A 20,416-nucleotide genomic window follows, 5' to 3' on the forward strand; every position below is an offset into this window, starting at 1 on the left:
CAGTTTCTAAGTTTGCTTCCCTTGATAACAATATGCTATTTGGGATTTATTGTAATGACATGTGCTGGCAAACCATCAAATAATGGCGTTGAATAATTCCTAGGAAAACCACAGTCAGCAGTTGGAGTTCACTATTGAAAACTTGATAGCCACTGCAAGTGATTTGTTTGGAGCTGGGACAAAGACCACAAGCACCACCCTAAGATATGCTCTCCTACTCCTGCTGAAGCACCCGGAAGTCACAGGTACCGCCAGCATGGTAGGCAGGGTGAATTTCAGAAATGATGTTGAGAAGACACTCGTATGGGCTTCCATCTTGTTTCTCTTAGAGAAGCTTCATTACTGAAATTCCTGTGCCACCAGCTCTAATTTGTCCAAATATGAAAAAGGGAGATAAGTGAGGCAAATTCACACACTAGCAGAGGATGACTGAGAAGTGAAGACAGTGTGAGCAATAATAGCAAAAGCAGAAAGCTATGGATTTTATCAACAAAAAGAACTTTGGATAAATGTCTAGATTTTATGGGAAAGGATTTATAGCAGGCACGGCCAGCATAAGTTGAATATCAGTTTTCTTAAAAGAGGCCACTTTGAATGGTAGGTGTGTTCTTGGAGAAATCTTTCCTGGGGTTGCTGAGTCAGTTGAGCATCTGACTCTTGGTTTCAGCTCAGGTCATGGTTCCAGGGTCATGGGATTGGGCTTTGCATCGGGCTCCATGCTGAGTGTGGAGCCTGCTTAAGGTTCTCTCTCTTTCTCTCTCTCCCTCTCTCAGCCTCTCTCCTCTGCTTGTGCTGTAAGAAATAAAAGAAAGAAAGAAAGAAAGAAAGAAAGAAAGAAAGAAAGAAAGAAAGAAAGAAAGAAAGAAAGAAAGAAAGAAAACAAGGAAAGAAAGAAAAGAAAGAAAAAAAAGAAGAAAAGAAAGAAGGGAAGGGAAGGGAAATATTCTGAATATGCAGTTTTCTAATGGTAAGGTAGGGAAGATGGGAACTATGTTTGTTGAAGTATAGCAGAAACTTAGTGAGACGGCCTGAGAAAATTTCCAGTCTGGGAAGTATTTTAGAAGGTTAGATTTATAAAAGATACATGCTATTTAGACACAATGTGGTTTAAAGGATTTTTTTTTCCCTTTTAATTTTTTTTTAACTTTGTTTATTTTTAAGTAAGCTCCATGCCCAGAGCAGAGCCCAATGCGGGGCTTGAACTCACAACCCTGAGATCAAGACCTGAGCTGAGATCAAGAGTTAAACACTTTAACCGACTGAGACACCCAGGCACCCCATTTTTTTCCTTTTTAAACAACTATATTTTTCCACCTTTTTGAGATATAATTAACAAGTAAAAATTGTATATACTTATAGTATATAATGTGATGATTTCATATACATGTACATTGTGAAATGATTACCACAATCAAGCTAATTAACATATTTACCATCTCACATAGTTACCTTTTGGAGGAGGAGGGTATGGTGACAACTCTTAATATCTACTCTCTTAGCAAATTTCAAGTGTACAATAAAGTATTAATCACAGTCACCATGTTGTACATTAGACACCCAAATTTATTCATTTTAAAAGTTTGAACCCTTCGACCAATATCTCTCCATTTCCCCCACCCCCAGCCTCTGGCAGCCACCATTCTACTTGCTGCTCCTATGAATTTGACTTTTTTAGATTCCACATATATGTGAGATCATGCAGTATTTGTCTTTTTGTGTCTGGCATATTTACTTAGTGTAGTATCCTTTAGTTTCATCCATGTTGTTGCAAATGCCAGATTTTCTTCTTTATTGGCTAAATAATATTCTGTTGTTACCCTTTTCTTTGTTCATCTATCAATGAACACTTAGGTGTTTCCATATCTTGGCTATTGTGAATAATGCTGCAATGAACATGAGAGTGCAGAGATCTCTTTGAGATACTGATTTCCTTTTCTGTGGATATATGCCCAGAAGTAGAATTGTTGGATCAATGTTAGTTCAGGTTTTAATTTTTTCAGCAACCTCTCTACTGTTTTCTATAATTGCTGTACCAATTTACATTCCTATCATCAGTTTACAGGGTTCTCTTTTTTTCTGCATCCTTACTAATATTTTTTATCTCCTGTCTTTTTGATAATAGCCATACTAACAGGTGTAAGGTGATATCTCACTGTGGTTTTGATCAACACGTCCCTGATATTCAGTACCTTTTCATATATCCATAGGCCATTTGTATGTCTTCTTTGGAAAAATGTGTATTCAGGTATTGTGCCCATTTTATTTTAGGTTGTTAATTTTTTGCTATTGAGCAGTATGAGTTTCTTATGTATTTTGAATATTAATCCCTCATCAGATACATGCTTTGCAGATGTTTTCTTCTATTCCATAGGTTACCTTTTCATTTTATTGATTGTTTCCTTTCTTGTTGTTGTTGTTTTTGAGTAAACTTTAAGCCCTATGTGGGGCCCAAACTCACAATCCCGAGGTCAAGAGTCTCATGCTCTACTGACTGAGCCAGCCAGGTGCCCCCGTATTCTACCGTTTTGATTACTGTAGCTTTGTAATAGGGCTGGAAATCAGAAAGCACGGTACCTCCAGCTCTGTTCTTTTTTCTCAAGACTGCTTTGTCTATTCAGGGTCTTCTGTGGTTTAGTATGAACTTTAGGATTTCTTTTTCTATTTTTGTGAAAAATGTCATTGGAATTTTGGTAAGGATTACATTGGAGTAGATTACTTTAGTTAATATAGGCACTTTAACAATATTAATTCTTCTAATCCATGACCACAGGATATCTTTCCATTTAATTGTGTCCTCTTCAATTTTTTAATCAATGTTCTATAGTTTTCAGTGTACATATCTTTCACCTCTTTGGCTAAATTTGTTACTGAGCATTTTATTCTTTTTGATGCCATTGTAAATGGAATTGTCTAATTTCTCTTTCAGATAGATCATTGTTAGTGTATAGAAACACAACTGATTTTTATATATTGAGTTATATCTTTCTACTTTACTGAATTTGTTTATTCCAACAATTTTTGGTGAAGTCTGTAGGATTTTCTATATATAAGATCATGTCATCTGCAAACAGACACCATTTAACTTCTTTCTGTTCAGTATGGATGCCTCTTATTTATTTTTCTTGTTTAATTGCTCAGGCTAATCCAGTACTATGTTGAATAAAAGTGGCAAGTGTAGGCATCCTTGTCTTGTTCCTAATCTTAAAGGAGAAAACTTTCAGCATTTCACCACTGAGTATGATGTTGTCCTTGGCTTGTCATGTATGGCCTTTATTATATTGAGGTACATTCCTTTTATATGTAATTTGTTGAGAATTTTTTTAATCATGAAAGGATGTTAAACTTTGTCAAATGCTTTTTCTGCATCTACTGAGATGATTATATCATTTTTGTCCTTCATTCTGTTAATACAGTGTATCATATTTATCTTTTTGAGTATTCTGAACCACCCAGACATCCCAGTGATAAATCAAGCTTGATCATGGTGTATGATCCTTCCAGGGTGCTGTTGAAGTCAGTTTGTTAGGGTTTTTTGTTGTTTTGTTTTTGTTTTTGTTTTTGTTTGAGAATTTGATCTGTGTTCATCAGGAATATTAGCCTTTTCTTATACTGATGTCACACTTCTAAAGGAATTTTATTATTTCAGAAGTCTGAGTCCGGAAAATGGTGTTTGCGACAACAATTTCTTTTTGGGTCAATAGTTTTTATCTTTTGCGAACTAAGAACAACTTAAAAAATGTTTTTAAAACTTCAAGAATATTCTGGTTGTGCACAGCAGATCAGTTATACACATGATTTTCTGAATCAGAATCCCATTGAAATGATGATAAATTAATTATAAATGAGCACTACTGTTTCAGTTGGAGAAGAGAAGCACAGCAAAACAGTTATCAAATCTTCAACAAATTTCTAAAGCATAGAGAGTGAATGGAGGGCTGATAACCATCTCAGGAGGGAGATTGAAGTTGTAAGCTAAATGTCAAAGAAGGAAGATTTAGTCTGGGAAAACAAGCCCCTACAACTACATAAGGCTCAGTATTGAAAGAACCAAATCTCAAGAAAGGTAGAGGGAGATTGGAGTAGAAAACAGGAGGCTCTCCCTGCCTAGGTTCCTGCTACAACTTCTCTTAGCAGGTAACTGTTTTCCCTCCACAGAAAAGGGAGCTCACTCTCTAGAGAAACTGAACCTAAGAGACCTTGCCCTCAGGGACACTTGGCAGAGACAGAGAAAGAGTGAAGTGTAGGGCTGAAAAAGAAAGGCTAAGTAATAGTTTACTTGAATTCTGAGGCCCTTAGCTCCTTTCTCTATCCTCTTCCTAAAATTCAGCAGCCAGATATAGACCTCAGAGAATGAACAACTCCAGAGAAAAGACCTCCCTCTTCTGCCATCTAGACAGAAAACTCTCACCAAATTCCCAGCAAAGTGAATGAAATAATAATATCCTCCCTAAGACAGAGGGTCATGGAATTACAGAACACCATGATTAAAGAAAAATTCGTAAAAACTTTCAGAGATAAATAAAGTACTGTATGGCATTAGAATTCTCAAGAGCAACTATATCCTGAGTATTAAAGGATATTTTCAGATCTACAAGTTGGCAAAAAACTTACCCTCTGATTTTATTTTCTTAGAAATACACTGGCTCAGTCAGTAGAACATGTGTCTCTTGATATCAGGGTTATAAGTTTGAGCCCCACTTTGGGTATAGAGATTGCTTTAAAAAATTTTTTTTAATTAGGGGCGCCTGGGTGGCTCAGTCAGTTAAGCCTCTGACTTCAGCTCAGGTCATGATCTTGCAGTTTGTGGGTTTGAGCCCTGCGTCAGGCTCTGTGCAGATAGCTCAGAGCCCAGAGACTGCTTCAGATTCTGTGTCTCCCTCTCTCTATGACCCTCCTTTGCTCACACTCTATCTCTGTCTCTCTCTGAAAAGTAAATAAACATAAAAAAATAAAATAAAATAAAATTTTTAATTAAAAAAAATATACTAGAGTGTATGCTCTATGCAGACGTCTGAAATCAAGTCAGAGGAAGTCATGGGCTCCAGGAATCAGGAGGTCTCATGTAGGAGAATGGAAGTGAGAATGTACTGGGCACCAGGCTTAGAAAATATCCATTTCAAATTGGACTAGGTGGACAAAGCAGATGTGAGAGGACATACCCAAGAAGAAAAGAGAAAGGATCAGTTATTTGAGGTTTACCAGTAATTAGAAAAATTATTACTAGGAGTTTGAAACATCTACCTGAGCAGTTGCCATAATTCTAAATTAGCATCTAAAAAGTAGGAATTGAAATAAGCAAAGAATGTACAAATAAAACCAAGAATGTACAAAAAATGAAACATAATCATAGTTGTCACACTTATGTAATATTTATTATAGTCATAATATAAACAATGAATATTGAGATAATCAGAAATTATATGAATATATTGGGGAAAATGGAACAAGGGGAAGCATGTGTGTGTATGTATCTGTCTGTGGATGTGTGCATTTTGTATGAGGTGGGGGTTGAAAAATAAGTCCTGATCTCTCTTACCGGAACATCATTAGACATTCTCTAAAAATGAGTAAGTTGTGGGGGCACTTGGGTGGCTCAGTCAGTTAAGCGTCCTGCTCTTGATCTCAGCTCAGGTCTTGATCCTCATGGTCATGAGTTCAAGCCCTGCGTTGGGCTCTGTGCTGGGCATGAAACCTACTTAAAAATAAAGAAATAAAAATAGAATAAAGAAAAAAATAAAAAATTAGTAAGTTGAGAAATAGGAATAGTCAATATTTAGAAACGTGAAGCATAAATTTCAGAAGAAACTGCTAGAATCTTTCAAATCTTTCAAAATCTCAAACCTTTGGGAAATGTGAGGATGAGAGAAGATATCATTGTAAGGTGCAAATAACTATACACATACAACATACATACAGTCACACAAACCATACATACATACACATCAGTTATAGAATTTGATTTTTAAAACATTATTTTGATATGAAAAAAATACTTAATCCCTGTTTTCCTTTCTTTGAGGACAGTGATTTCTTGAGTTAAAATGTACTATTAACCTATGCTTATCATAGGTGTGCACAGATTGATCTCAAAGCCTAGCTTGTCTGGAGTCATATGTGTCAATATTACGGCAACTCTCTCAGATGTACTTCTGGGCACATAGCCGATGTTTATGATGATGTTGGAATACCTTCAAAGTGTTCAGATAACCTGAGTTGGCATGCAAATGTCTATGCATTTTTCACTTTTTTCATCAGTCTTATTTGTGTTTTATCAGCTAAAATCCAGGAAGAGATTGGCCATGTAATTGGCAGACACCGGAGCCCCTGCATGCAGGACAGGAGCCGCATGCCCTACATGAATGCAGTGTTGCATGAGATCCAGAGGTACATTGACCTTATCCCAGTCAACCTGCCACATGCAGTGACCCGTGACATTAAATTCAGAAACTATGTCATCCCCAAGGTAAGAGATATTTCTCCTACACTGACTTTAGTGCTCTTGAAGTTCCCCTGTTCTCACTATTGGCTCAGTCTTCTACCAATACAAGATGAGAAAGGTGCAAAACTCATATATGTGGCAGCTTGATGGATTTTGTGTTGTTTCCAGTTTGAGGCTACAGACCTTTTTTTAAAGTTTATTTATTTTATTTTTTTAAATTTTGTAATGTTTATTTGTTATTGAGAGACAGAGAAAGACAGAGCATGAGCATGGGAGGGACAGAGAGAGAGGGAGACACAATATGAAGCAGAATCCAGGCTCTGAGCTGTCAGCACAGAACCCGATAGGGGGCTCGAACTCACAAACCATGAGATCATGACCTGATCCTAAGTCGGACGTTTAACTGACTGAGCCACCCAGGCGCCCCTATTTATTTATTTTAAGAGACAGCGACAGCGTGAGTGGGGGAGGGGCAGAGAGGAGAGAGAATCCCAAGCAGGCTCCACGCTGCCAGTGCAGAACCCTATGCAGGGCTTAAACTCATGAAACATGAGATTGTGACCTCACGAACCATGAAATCATGACCTGAACGAAATCAAGAGTCAGATGCTTAACCGACCGAGCCACCCAGGCGCCCCACTGAGGCTACATACGTTTATGACAGGTTTTGGTATTTGGCTGTGTAAGTCTTCCAAATTTGTTCTGCTTCTTTAATATTGTTTTGGCTACTCTTAGCCTTTACATTTCCAAATAAATTTGAGTATCAGTTTGTCAATAAACCAAAGCATTTGGCTGTGATTTTTATCAGGGTGATAATAAAATAATTTAGAAAGAATTGACATGTTGGTATCTTGAATCTTTCAATTCATGGATATGGCATATTCTACCAATTTATTTGGACTTTCTTTAATTTTTTCAATATTTTCAGTGCAGTGGCTTGTATATCTATTAGGTTTTTCCTAGATGAGTGGTATTTTTGATGTTACTATAGATTGTATAATTTTTAAAATGCCTTTTCTACTTTTTTTGTTATATGGAAATATACTTGATTTTATTATTTTGATGACCTTACATCTAGCAACCTTTCCAAATTGACTTAGTGCTAATAATTTGTGGATTTATTTGTAATTTCTATACACAGAATTCTTCAGTCTGGTTTAATGTATATTTTTTAATGTTTATTTATTTTTGAGAGAGAGAAAGAGAGAGAGAGACAGAGACAGAGACAGAGAGCAAACAGGGGAGGGACAGAGAGAGACGGAGACACAGAATCTGAAGCGGGGCTTGAACTCACAAGTAGTGAGATCATGACCTGTGCCGAAGTCAGATGCTTAACCAACTGAGCCACCCACGTGCCCCAATATTTGTTTTAATAATTAATACTTGAACTTTAAATTTTATATACTTGCAATGAGCTTTAATTTAAATATAAATAATCATGGATCACTCAAGGCTACTGTGTTGGACAGAACCGATCTAAGTTGTTGCTGTTGTTTTTAATACTTGAAACTTTATGTTAAAACCTTTATTCTGCAATATTAAAAACTCAGAAAATTAAAAATAAATCGAAGTACAATTCCTTTCAGTGGCCAGAATCTTGAACTGAAGTGAATCAATCTATATGTTCCTTATTGATGCACTTTGTGTGAATATTCATGTTTTGCTAAAGAGGTATCAATGTGTTTGATTATATGATACCACATTATTGGGAGTATTTTAAAATTTATGGCATATACATCATAATACCTTTCTAAAATCATCAAATAGTACTTAATTTGAAAACACATTAGGCCTCAGGAGGTTCAGATGAAGGATTGTGTATTTACACTTTCATGAAAACAAATGTTTATATTTGTTGAGCTGATGTAGAAAAATAAGCTAAAATAGTCATGCTGTATATAACTTTGAAATGGTTGATAAAAACAACTTTGGAGGGCTGGTGCGTGGCTGGCTCAGTCGGCAGAGCATGCGACTCTTGATCTTGGGATTGTGAGTTCAAGCCCCACACTGGGTGTAGAGACTACTAAAAAAAATACATAAACTTAAAAAAAACACTTTGGGGTGCCTGGGTGGCTCAGTCGGTTGAGCGTCCAACTCTTGATTTCAGCTCAGGTCATGATCCCAGAGTCTTGGGATTGAGCCCCGCATCCCCCTCCACGCTGAGGTCAAGCCTGCTTAGGAATCTGTCTCCCTTTGCCCCTCTCATCCACTAGCATTTGCACACCCATGCTTTCTCTCTCTCTCTAAAATAATTTTTAAAAGACATGGATTTACATATTAAACAAACAAAAAACCTTTGGGGGAGGGATGACTTCCTCTGAGTTGCAGAAAACCATTTGGGCTTCATCTGGCTTTCAGGTTATTTCCCAGCCAGGAAAATGCCTCGTCAGAATCACAGTTGCATGCTTAGGGCAGAAGGGTGAAAGAAGTGACACTTGTGCAGAGAGGGCTATTTCTTTTCTAGGTTTTCTAGATGAACCAGGCACTTTCTTCTGCCAACTGTATCCTAAAAATGGAAAACTCAAGTAGATATTTGAAATGCAAGGCAGCAGGAGATAAATTCAGGAGGATAACCTCCGTATAAACTCTGGCTCGGTTACCCTTTACTATAATCTTGAATAAATTTCTTAATCCTATGTGCCTTGGTTTTCTCATTTGTAAACTGTTGATAGCACTGACCTTTACGTCACTAGAATGTTGCAAGAATTCAACCAGGTAACATATACAAAATACAAGCTAAAACTATGACCATTTTTACTTATTAGACTGATGAAGTCAAAGGCTGAGAAAATGTTGTATTGGTGAGGGTGTGTGTAAATGAGCACTTTCAATCACCAGTGGCAGGATTGTAGATAAGTACATCTTTTTTGGAGGACATTTTGGCAATATCTATCAGAAATAAAATATAGAATCTTATAACGCAAGAATTATAATTCTTGGTATCCACTACAGGTGCTAACAGAGGAATGTTCAAAAAATGTGTCCTTGCATCACTGTTTATAATAAAAACATTCTGTTTTTGTTTCTGAGAGAGAGAGAGAGCAGGGGAGGGAGGGAGGGAGGGAGGGAGAGAGAGAGAGAGAGAGAATATATCTTAAGCAGGCTCCATGCTCAGCACTGAGCCCAACATGGGGCTTGATCCCACAACCCTGGGTCATGACCTGAGCCAAAATCAAGAGTCAGATGCTTAGCCAACTGAGCCACACAGGTGCCCCTAAAAAAATATTCTTAACTATCTAAATGTTCATCAGTAGTGTAATGATACATTCATATATAGCATGAATAAGGCAGATGTATATGTGTTGATATGGGCCAGTACCCAATTATTTTATTAAATAAAAAATAAGATTTTTATTTCTTTTTATGAAACAAGTACTAAAGCATGACAATGACATCGTTGCCTCTAAGTAAGGCTAAATGCACTTTCAAATTATATCTTGTTTAGAAGGCTAAACAATGCATCTATGGAAGCACTGCATCTTGAGATGATTTTCATCAATGATTCTAGAATTTCTAATAAAATTCCTGCTGTGCCTCTCAAATTCAAGTAAAATTAAAAAAATCAAGATGTAGTGAATGCTTGTCATTTGATAAAAAAAAAAAAAGAAGAAGGTGATAGGCGAAATAAACATGTAGATTTATTTGCCTTATATATATATTCTCTTTGGAAGGGCATATTCCCTGGAAGAACATATCACTGGTTATGAATAGTTGTTTTTGGAAAGTATTTAGATGGGAGGGAGACCTATTTTTCACCATATGTGCTTTTTGTGACTTAGTGCATTCCTCTATTTTTAACTTGAGGTATAAGTTATACAAAAGAAAATTCATATTTTTAAGGGTAAAGTCTAATGAGTTCTGACCAATATGTGAAGTCAAGTAACTACCACCACAACCAAGATGTAAAACATTTCTATCATCTCAAAAAAGTTCCCTCATTCTCCTTTTACAATCAATCCACTTCCCCCAGTTCCAGTTCTTGGTAACCACTGATCTGTTTTGGGTTCTACGGTTTTGCCTTTTCAAGAATGCAATGTAATAGAATGTGGCATAAATAGAATAACTTGTAATCAATATAAATAAGCCTTTATCTTTTTTATGTGACAGAATGTATTTGAGATTTATTGCACTTTGTTATTGCACTTATCATTAATTTGTTCTTTTTTTTGATGAATGATTTTCTATCCTACAGAGTACCACAAATTGTTTATCCATTCACTACTGGATGGGTATTTGGGTTGTTTCCAGTTTGAGACTATTTGAATAAAAGTGCTGTGAACATTTGCATACAGGTTTTTGTGTGGATATAAATTTTCATTTCTTTTGGGTGAATGCTTAGGAATGGGACTTTTGCTTAACTGTTTAACTTTATAAAAAACCATCAAATATTTTCTAAATGTGGCTGTGATATTTTACATTCCTGCTAGCAATGTGTGAGAGTTCCAATTGCTTCAGGTACCTTCCATCACTTGCCATTAATGGTCCTTTTTTTTTTTTTAATGTTTATTTATTTATTTTTAGAGAGAGGGAGGGAGGGAGGGAGAACATGAGTGAGGGAGAGGCAGAGAGAGAGGGAGAGAGAATCCCAAGCAGATTCTGTGCTGTCAGTGCGGAGCCTGATGCAGTGTTTGAACTCACGACTGTGAGATCATGACCTGAGCCAAACTCAAGAATCGGGTGCTTAACTTACTGAGCCACCCAGGTGCCACATTGTCGGTGTTTTTAAATTTTAGGTACTATAAGTGGTTATGTAGTGACGTCACATTTTGTTTTATTTCTATTTTCTGGATGGATAATGATGTTGGGCTTCTCTTCATGTATTGATTGACTATTCATATATATTCTTTGGTCGAGTTCTCAAATTATATTCCTATTTTGTATTGGGTCGTTTGTCTTATTTAATTATTGCAATCCTTTATATATTGTATACACAAGTCTTTTATTATATGTAAGTGTTGCTAATATTCACTCTCAATCTGTAAAGGGCTTGCTTGCTTGCTTGCTTGCTTGCTTTTTCTTCTTTCCTTTTCTTCCTTCCTTCCTACCTTCCTCCCTCCCTCTTTCCTTCTTTCTTTCTTTCTTTCTTTCTTTCTTTCTTTCTTTCTTTCTTTCTTTCTTTCTTTCTTCCAAAGAATGTCTTTCAGAGAGCAGAAGTTTTGAATTTTGATGGAGTCCAATTTATCAGTTATTTCTCTTTTGACTTGTGTTTCTGTGTCCTATCTGGAAAATTTTTTGCCAACGCAGGTTCCCAAATATTTGCTCTTATCTTTTCTTCTACAAGTTTTATGCTCTTAGCTTTTGTATTTAGGTCTGCGATCCATTTAAAATTCATTTTCACTTATAGTGTGAAGTAGTTTATACTTCATTCCTTTTGTTAGGGACACCCACTTTTTCCAGCACCATTTATTGAAAATACACTTGCTTTTTAAATCTTAAAGTAACACTTCCACATATTACTTGTTTTAAAATGCACAAGGCAATAATATTGAAAACAAAATTATAGACCTTAAATATGATAAACTTAGAGGATGGAACTTCCTTCTAATTTTGAATTTAAAAAATAAAAAAAATCTCAGTAGCATTTAAACACACACAATGGTATATGTTTTATGTTTATATAAATAATACATATGAAAATGTGTATACATCTATATCTTAAGTACATATCTATCTGTATCCATTGATCTGTCTATCACACTTAACACCTAAATATTTCATATGTGTCTTGTAAGAACAAGGGCTTCTGCATAGCAGTAATAGCATTCACACTCAAAGAATTATCATATATACAATAACTTTATCTAAAATATAGCTATAGATTTTTTCAGTTATCCTAAAATATCTTTTTTTTTTTTAATGTTTGTTTATTTTTGAGAGGTAGTGAGAATGCCAGTGTGGGAGGGGCAGAGGGAGATAGAGGATCTCAAGCAGGCTTCATGCTGATGGCAGAGAGCCCAATGCGGGGCTTGAACTCAAACTGTGAGATCAAGACCTGGGTTGAAGTCAGATGCTTAACCAACTGAGCCACCCAGGTGCCCCCCCTAAAGTATCTTTTATAGCTTTTTTTGAGGGGGCCTCTAGTATCTAATAAAGGAATAAATATACAATTTTATTATCTGTCCCTTTACGCCCCTTTTATAAAGAACAGTTCCAAAAAAAAAAATTTTTTTTTAATTTTTTTAAAAATTAAAAAAAAAAAAAAAAGAACAGTTCCTTTTCTTTTATTTATTTCATTTCAATACACTATGGAAGAGTCCAGGATAGTTGTCATGTAAAATATTCCTCAATCTGGTTTTGTATGATTTTTTTGTTTTTGTTTTTGGTGTTTTTTTGAGAAAGAGAGAGAGCATGTGAGCAGGGGAAAGGGGCAGAGGGAGAGAATCTTCAGCAGGCTCCATGCTCAGCACGGAGCCTGACGTGGGGCTCTATCCCATGACCCTGCGATCATGACCTCAGCTGAAACCAAGAGTCAGATGTTCAATCAACTGAAGCACCCAGAAGCCCTGTGCGATTTTTTTTGTTTTTGTTTTTGTTTTTTTAGATTAGATTCAAGTTCTGTGTTTTGGGGAAGAACATTACATACGTGATGTTGTGTATGTCCCAGTGAATTACGTTTTGGCTAGAGACATGTAATATCAATTTATATCATTATTGGTGATGCTAAGGTAGTCATTTATTAAGGAGATATCTTCCATGGGGCACCTGGGTGGCTCAGTCAGTTAAGTGTTGTACTTCAACTCAGGTCATGGTCTCGCAGTTTGTGGGTTCAAGCCCTACATTGGGCTCTGTGCTGACAACTCAGAGCCTTGAGCCTGCTTCAGATTCTGTTTCCCTCTCTCTCTCTACCCCTCCCCCACTTGCACTCTCTTTCTCTCAAATATAAATATATTTTTTAAAAGGTATCTGCCATAATTCTCCACTGCTGAAATTCTGTTTTTCATAGGTTATTAGTAAAAAAATGTATGGCCTGGTACTTTGAGACCTTATAAATATCCTGTTTCCCAAATCTTTGATCCAACAGTTTTAGCACTAATTAATAATCTTTACCTGAATTGTTGAAAAATGATAATTTTTCCAATTTTAGTTTGTGTGTGTTTGTGTGTGTGTTTAACCAGGATTAATCTCTAACAAAGAATTTCCCCACAGTTTTAAATTAGAAACAAATTGCATTCCAAAGATAAATACTCAGTACTCGTTGGTGTATTTGTTAATACTATCTAAGAAGTCATTTTTCCTTTTGGGCATATTTTCTTTTTTTTTTATTGTGGTAAAATATACAGAACATAAAAGTTACCATTTTAGCTATTTAAAAATTTTTTTAATGTTTATTTATTTTTGAGAGAGAGAGACAGAAACAGAATGTGAGCATGGGAAGGGCAGAGAGAGAGGGAGACACAGAATCTGAAGCAGGCTCCAGGCTCTGGACTGTCAGCACAGAGCCCAACACAGGGCTCGAACTCACAATCTGTGAGATCATGACCTGAGCCAGTCGGATGCCCAACCGACTGAGCCACCCAGGTGCCCCTCCATTTTAGCTATTTTAAAGTGCACAATTCAGGGAAACTGAGCACATTCACAGTGTTGTGCAGCCACAGATATTGTCTACTTCCAGAACATTGTCATCTCTCCAAAAGGAGATCCTGCACCCATCAAACAGTCATTCCCTACTCCTTCCCACCTCCAGCCCCTGACAACCATGAATCTGTTTCCATCTGTGTAGATTTGCCAGAGTCATTTTTTAAAAGTAACTTCTGTGCTCAATATGGGACTTAAACTCACAACTCCAACACCAAGTCTCTCATGCTCTATCAACTGGGCCAGCCAGGCACCCTGCCAGAGTCATTTTAAATCAGATCAGACCTCTATTTTAAAAAGCCCTATGAGGGGTGCCTAGCTGGCTCAGTCGGTTAAGCGTCCGACTCCAGCTCAGGTCATGATCTCACAGTTCGTGAGTTCGAGCTTTGCATTGGGCTCTGTGCTGACAGCTCAGAACCTGGGGCCTGCATCAGATTCTGTGTCTCTGTATCTCTCTGCCCCTACCCTATTTGTGTTCTCTCTCTCTCTCAAAAATAAATAAACATTAAAAAAAATTTTAAAGCCCTATGAAAAGATTCTAAATACTCCTGACTTTTCAAGAACCAGCAAAGGGTTCCATTTTATTCTATTTTATTTTTTAAATTAAATTAAATTAAAATTTTCATTTAATTTTATTTTTAAATTTAAATTCATGTTAGTTAACATAGTGTAGTCAGTATTGGTTTTGGGAGCAGAATTTAGTGATTCATCACTTACATGTAACGCCTAGCATTCATCCCAACAAGTGCCCTCCTTAATGCCTACCACCCATCTAGCCCATCTCCCATCCACCTCCCTCCATCAACCCTCAGTTCTCTATAGTTAAGAGTCTCTTATGGTTTGCCTCCCCCTCTGTTTTTATCTTATTTTATTTTTCCTTCTCTTCCCCTATGTTCATCTGTCTTGTTCCATATGTGAGTGAAATCATATGATATTTGTCTTTCTCTCCTTGACTTATTTCACTTAGCATAATATGCTCTAGTTCCATCCATGTTGTTGCAAATGGCAAGATCATTCTTTTTGATTGCTGAGTAATATTCCTGTGTGTGTTGGGGGGGGGCACGTGTGAGTGTGTATACATACCACATCTTTATCCGTTCATCAGTCAGTGGACATTTGGGCTCTTTCCATACTTTGGCTATTGTTGATAGTGCTGCTATAAACATTGGGGTGTGTGTGCCCCTTCAAGTCATCGTTTTTGTTTCCTTTGGATAAATAACTAGTAGTGCAATTGCTGGGTCGTAGGATAGTTCTATTTTTAACTTTTTGAGGAAACTCCCTACTGTTTTCCAGAGTGGCAGCACCAGTTTGCATTCCCACCAACAATGCAAGAGGGTTCCCCTTTCTCCACATCCTCACCAACATCTGTTGTTTCCTGAGTTGTTAATTTTAGCCATTCTGGCAGGTGTGAGTTGGTATCTCAGTGTGGTTTTGATTTGTATTTCCCTGATGATGAGTGATGTTGAGCATCTTTTCATGTGTCTGTTAGCCATCTGGATGTCTTCTTTGGAAAAGTATCTATTCATGTCTTCTGCCTGTTTCTTACAGATTTTGAATACTAACCCTTTATCTGAAACGTAATTTGCAAATATCTTCTCCCATTCCATAGTTGCCTTTTAGTTTTATTGATTGTTTCCTTCACTGTGCAGAAGCCTTTTATCTTGATGAGGTTCCAGTAGTTCATTTTTGTTTTTGTTTCCCTTGCCTCCAGAGACGTGTCTAGTAGGAAATTGCTGTGACTGAGGTTAGAGAGGTTGCTGCCTGTTTTCTCCTCTAGGATTTTGATGGTTTCCTGTCTTACATCTAGGTTTTTCATCTTTGGAATTTATTTTTGTGTATGTTATAAGAAAGTGGTCCAGGTTCACTCTTTTGCATGTCGCCCTCCACTTTTCCCAACACCATTTGTTGAAGAGACTGTCTTTTTTTCCATTGGATATTCTTTCCTGCTTTGTTGAAAATTAGTTGGCCATATACATTTGTGGGTCCATTTCTGGGCTTTCTATTCTGTTCCATTGATCTATGTGTCTGTTTTTCTGCCTGTACCATACTGTCTTGATAATTACATCTTTGTAACATAGCTTGAAGTCCAGAATTGGGATGCCTCCAGCTTTGGTTTTCTTTTTCAATATTGCTTTGGCTATTTGGGGTCTTTTCTGGTTTTATACAAATTTTAGAATTGTTTGTTCTAGCTCTGTGAAAAATGATGGTGTTATTTAGGTAGAGATTACACTGAACATGTAGAATGCCTTGGGCAGTATAGACATTTTCATAATATGTGTTTTTCCAATCCATGAGCATGGGATGTTTTTCCATTTCTTTGTGTCTTCTTCAGTTTCATAAGCATCTTACAGTTTTCAGCATACAGATATTTTAGCTCTTTGATTAGGTTTATTCCTAGGTATCTTATGGTTTTTGATCCAATTGTAAATGGGATCAATTCCTTGATTTCTCTTCTGTTGCTTCATTATTGGTATATAGAAATGCCACAGATTTCTGTACATTGATTTTATATCCTACAACTTTGCTGAATTTATGTATCAGTTCTAGCAGTTTTTTGGTAGAGTCTTTTGGGTTTTCCATATAGAGTATCATGTCATCTTCAAAGAGTGAAAGTTTGACTTCTTCCTTGCCAATTTGGATGCCAGAAGCTTCCATTTTAAACCATAGTCCACATGAGATGTTTGAAAACCAAAGTGATGAAATAGAGCAGAGGGTGGGAGCTACACCATCATCCAAAGATAGTGATCAGTAGAGGGGATTCAGAGGTCTGGTACCCAAGTAACTAAGCACTCAGCATTTCAAATCCTATTGGGAGGCTACTTTAGCAACCTTACTAGCACTGGTCTTAATCTCATCCCTGTTTATTACTTGGTGTGTCTGACTAGAAATGCCATTGCCTTTTTTTGGACCTGGGATTCCTCATGTATAGATCAAAAGATTGAACTAAGTGATATGCAAAATTTCTTCCAGCTCCATGACTTCTTTATAATAAAGTTTGTCTTCATCTGTTCATTCCAGGGCACAAATGTACTAATATCACTGACTTCTGTGCTACGTGATGACAAAGAATTTCCCAACCCAGAGACATTTGACCCTGCCCATTTCCTGGATGATAATGGCAACTTTAAGAAGAGTGACTACTTCATGGTTTTCTCAGCAGGTAATAAAAATTAATTTCCATAGGTACTGAAGGGGACAAGGTATTTTTGGGTGATCCGTAGAAACTTACATGGTGCCTAGTCTGGGACGAGTAGAATTGTTCTTTGTCCATGACCGGAAGCATAACTCCCAATGCCCATGCACTTCCTTCACTCACTATACAGTCCCATTATTAGAATTTTGGCTTGGTGACCCAGTTCTTCCAAAGTGAATATAGGTTCATTGAATTCTGCCTCTAGATAGATCACACAGCTACCAAGAGCTCCTCTTAGCAGGTGAAACTCATTTAGACTTTACTCACTGCCATGAAAAAGGAATATAACTCCTCAACTTTGAGTTAAGTATTTTCTATGTGATATCCCCCACTCCCCAGAGTGGGCTCCAGGGTTACAAGTATCCACAAGCACAGAATGGGCACCAAAAGGGCTCACATCCTAATTAGGGAAACAGATTAGTAAATAGATCATTGTAATCCAGTGAGACTGGTGTTGTGGAAGAGGAAAGCACAGGCTGCTCAGGAGACCAGAGGAGGAAGCCGCCTGCTTCCTGATCACTTTATGAGGCATAAAGTGGAATCAGCAACGTTCTGATAGCAGAAAGGCAATTTGTGCTGCCTCTCAGGGGACAGGCAGCAAGGGAAAGAAGAGAAGGAAGGGCACTTTTAGAGAGTGGACTTTAGGAGCAGGGCATTTCAATAGATCAGGGCAGTCGGAACGTGCCAACTAGCTGTGCCATTAAGGAAACCTTGAACAAGTGGCAGAATACCCTGCAGCGGTTCCAAAGCACCTGATATTCCTCTGCTCAAGATCAGAGATTTTGGATCGTGGGTGTCTACATCTACAGTGTGTGTTCTGAATCTCTGGCCACAGAGTCACCTTTATTTATCTGACAGCTTTTGATGCCTACTTTGGGTCTTACGCCATACATACCAAGATGTCAAAGACTGAGCTTTCCCTACAAGGAAACACACATTTAGCATGGTAGAAAAAGAAATAAACAGAGAATCGAGATTCAAGGTGATGATCCATGCTTTAACTGAAGAGTGAATAAGATTCTGAGGAAAGCCAGAGAGGGCAAGACTGTACTTCCCAAGGGGATCACAAAGATTATAAAGAGGAAATGACATGAGACATAGGTCCTGGAAGAAGTATAAGAGAAGTGCGCCTTAACCAAAGGGAACAGCAGGAGATACAACTCGAAACTTCACAGTATATTGGAGATCGATGAAGAGTTGGTATGGCTAGAACCAAGAGTAGAGGTATGAAGGATGGAAGGAGGGTTATGGCTCATCAGACTGGGAACAGAATGTGGAGGGCCAGTTCAACCCATCTGACATCATCTCATAGGACAGATCAGGGAGGCATTTAATAATTTAAAGTGAGGGGCACCTGGGTGGCTCAGTCCGTTAAGCGTCCGACTTCGGCTCAGGTTGTGATCTCACGGTTCGTGGGTTCGAGCCCCACATCGGGCTCTGTGCTGACAGCTTGGAACCTGGAGCTTGTTTCAGATTCTGTGTCTCCCTCTCTCTCTGCCCCTCCCCTACTCACGCTCTGTCTCCCTCTGTCTCAAAAATAAATAAACATTTAAAAAAATTAATATTTTAAAGTGAGAAAGTGACACATTTTTTTATTTTTATTTTTAAAAAATGTTTATCTTGAGAGAGAGAGCACACATGTGCATGAATTAGGAAGGGGCAGAGAGAGAGAATCCCAAGCAGTCTCCATGCTGTCAGGTCGGATCCTATGTAGAGCTCAGTCCCACAAACTCTGAGATTGTGACCTGAGCTGAAATCAAGAGTCGTTCGCTTAACCATCTGAGCTTCCCCAGGCGTTCCAAGAGAGGACGCATTTAGACATGTGCCTCTGAAATCACATGAAGGAGAAAAAACTTTGTCTAAATTTTGTGCCAGAGGTAGAAAAGGAGACACAGTTTTATGAGTTCCCTTCTCTCAGTCCTCCTCCCTCCAATGCACTTGGACAAGTGGGTGTATTTCTACAAAGATTTATGGAAACTGGAAATGTGAAAAGTGCAGTTATAATATGGGAATACATAATGAAGTGTTTGATGTAGACCTAATGCTCAATAGATATTTGTTGAATGAAGGGTTCCCATTAAGACACTAGGTGAATAGCAGGTGTTCCCATCCTTCTATCCATCTGTCCCTCTACCCTTCCTGCCAGCTCTCCATCAGTTCAGCCATTCAGCAGATACTCCTTGTGACATACTTCTTGTGACAGTTCAAAACATAATGTTCAAGGAACAAATCCCTTGTGTTTGTTATTTTCAGGAAAACGGATTTGTGTGGGAGAAAGCCTGGCCCGTATGGAGCTGTTTTTATTCCTGACCTCCATTTTACAGAATTTTACCCTGAAACCTGTGGTTGACATAAAGGACCTTGACACCACCCCAGTTGCCAGTGGGTTTGGACATATCCCACCCCCCTACAAGATTTGCTTTGTTCCTTTGTGAGGAAGGGCAGGCCATCTGGCCACTACTGTGCTGTTGTCTATAACTCCTCCTCCTCTTGGGTGTCACCCGCCTTCTTCTCACGACTGGGGATGCTTTCTCTGACCTCTTGCCTCATATTTCCCCATTGCCTCCACACCCACTGAACATCCAACCTCAATTAAAGGAGAGTTTCCAGAATTTCATTTCACAAATGCCGTGCCGTGCTGTTCTTTATACTCAATAACTCTTATATTTGCCCCCACGTATGCTAATAATTATCAAATATTGGGCTATTACTATGTTATCACTGTGAAACAAAGCAAAATGGCTAACACACAGCCACCTATCCTCTCCATGTTCTAAATAGAAAGCACTATTATTTGCTGACCCAGTTCTTAGACTTTTCCTTGCATGATACAGGTAACAATTGGAAAAAAAAATAGAGTTCAAAGAGGCCACACTGGTCCTCATACTGATAAGTACAGAGAGGAGCAAAGGGGGAGAGTGCAGAAAAGCTCTTTTGGCTACATGTCACCTAGGGTTACTTGAGGCTTGGATTTGAAAGTGAGCAGAGTTGTGTCCAGGAGCCAGGTAATGGAAGATCAGCGATAGGGATGAAGGAATAATTACCATTAAAATTCATTCCTCTGCTTCGGTGCCACTACGAACACCAAAGATTTGACATGTTCTTACTACTTTGTGTTTCAAACTTAGAGTCAACTATTAACATATGCTTTCATATTGCTAGTCAATTTTTCTTTTCTTTTCTTTTTTTTAAATTTTTTTAACATTTAT

The 20,416-nt window shown here is 37.7% G+C and overlaps 1 protein-coding gene across 1 annotated transcript in view; it reads left to right on the plus strand.

Annotated features, from left to right (window-relative positions):
- Nucleotides 1–19,826, plus strand: part of LOC102957879 (cytochrome P450 2C41-like) — a 43,305-nt gene extending 23,479 nt beyond the window's left edge. The window contains exons 8-11 of the mRNA XM_015536660.2: nt 104–245; nt 6,276–6,463; nt 17,033–17,174; nt 19,461–19,826. Coding sequence (XP_015392146.2) covers nt 104–245; nt 6,276–6,463; nt 17,033–17,174; nt 19,461–19,642 — 654 coding nt within the window. The 3' untranslated portion in view covers nt 19,643–19,826. The remainder of the gene's footprint in view (nt 1–103; nt 246–6,275; nt 6,464–17,032; nt 17,175–19,460) is intronic.
- The last annotated feature ends 590 nt before the right edge of the window (nt 19,827–20,416 follow it).

The sequence above is a fragment of the Panthera tigris genome, chromosome D2, assembly GCF_018350195.1.
Source record: "Panthera tigris isolate Pti1 chromosome D2, P.tigris_Pti1_mat1.1, whole genome shotgun sequence".
Taxonomy (NCBI): Eukaryota; Metazoa; Chordata; class Mammalia; order Carnivora; family Felidae; genus Panthera; species Panthera tigris.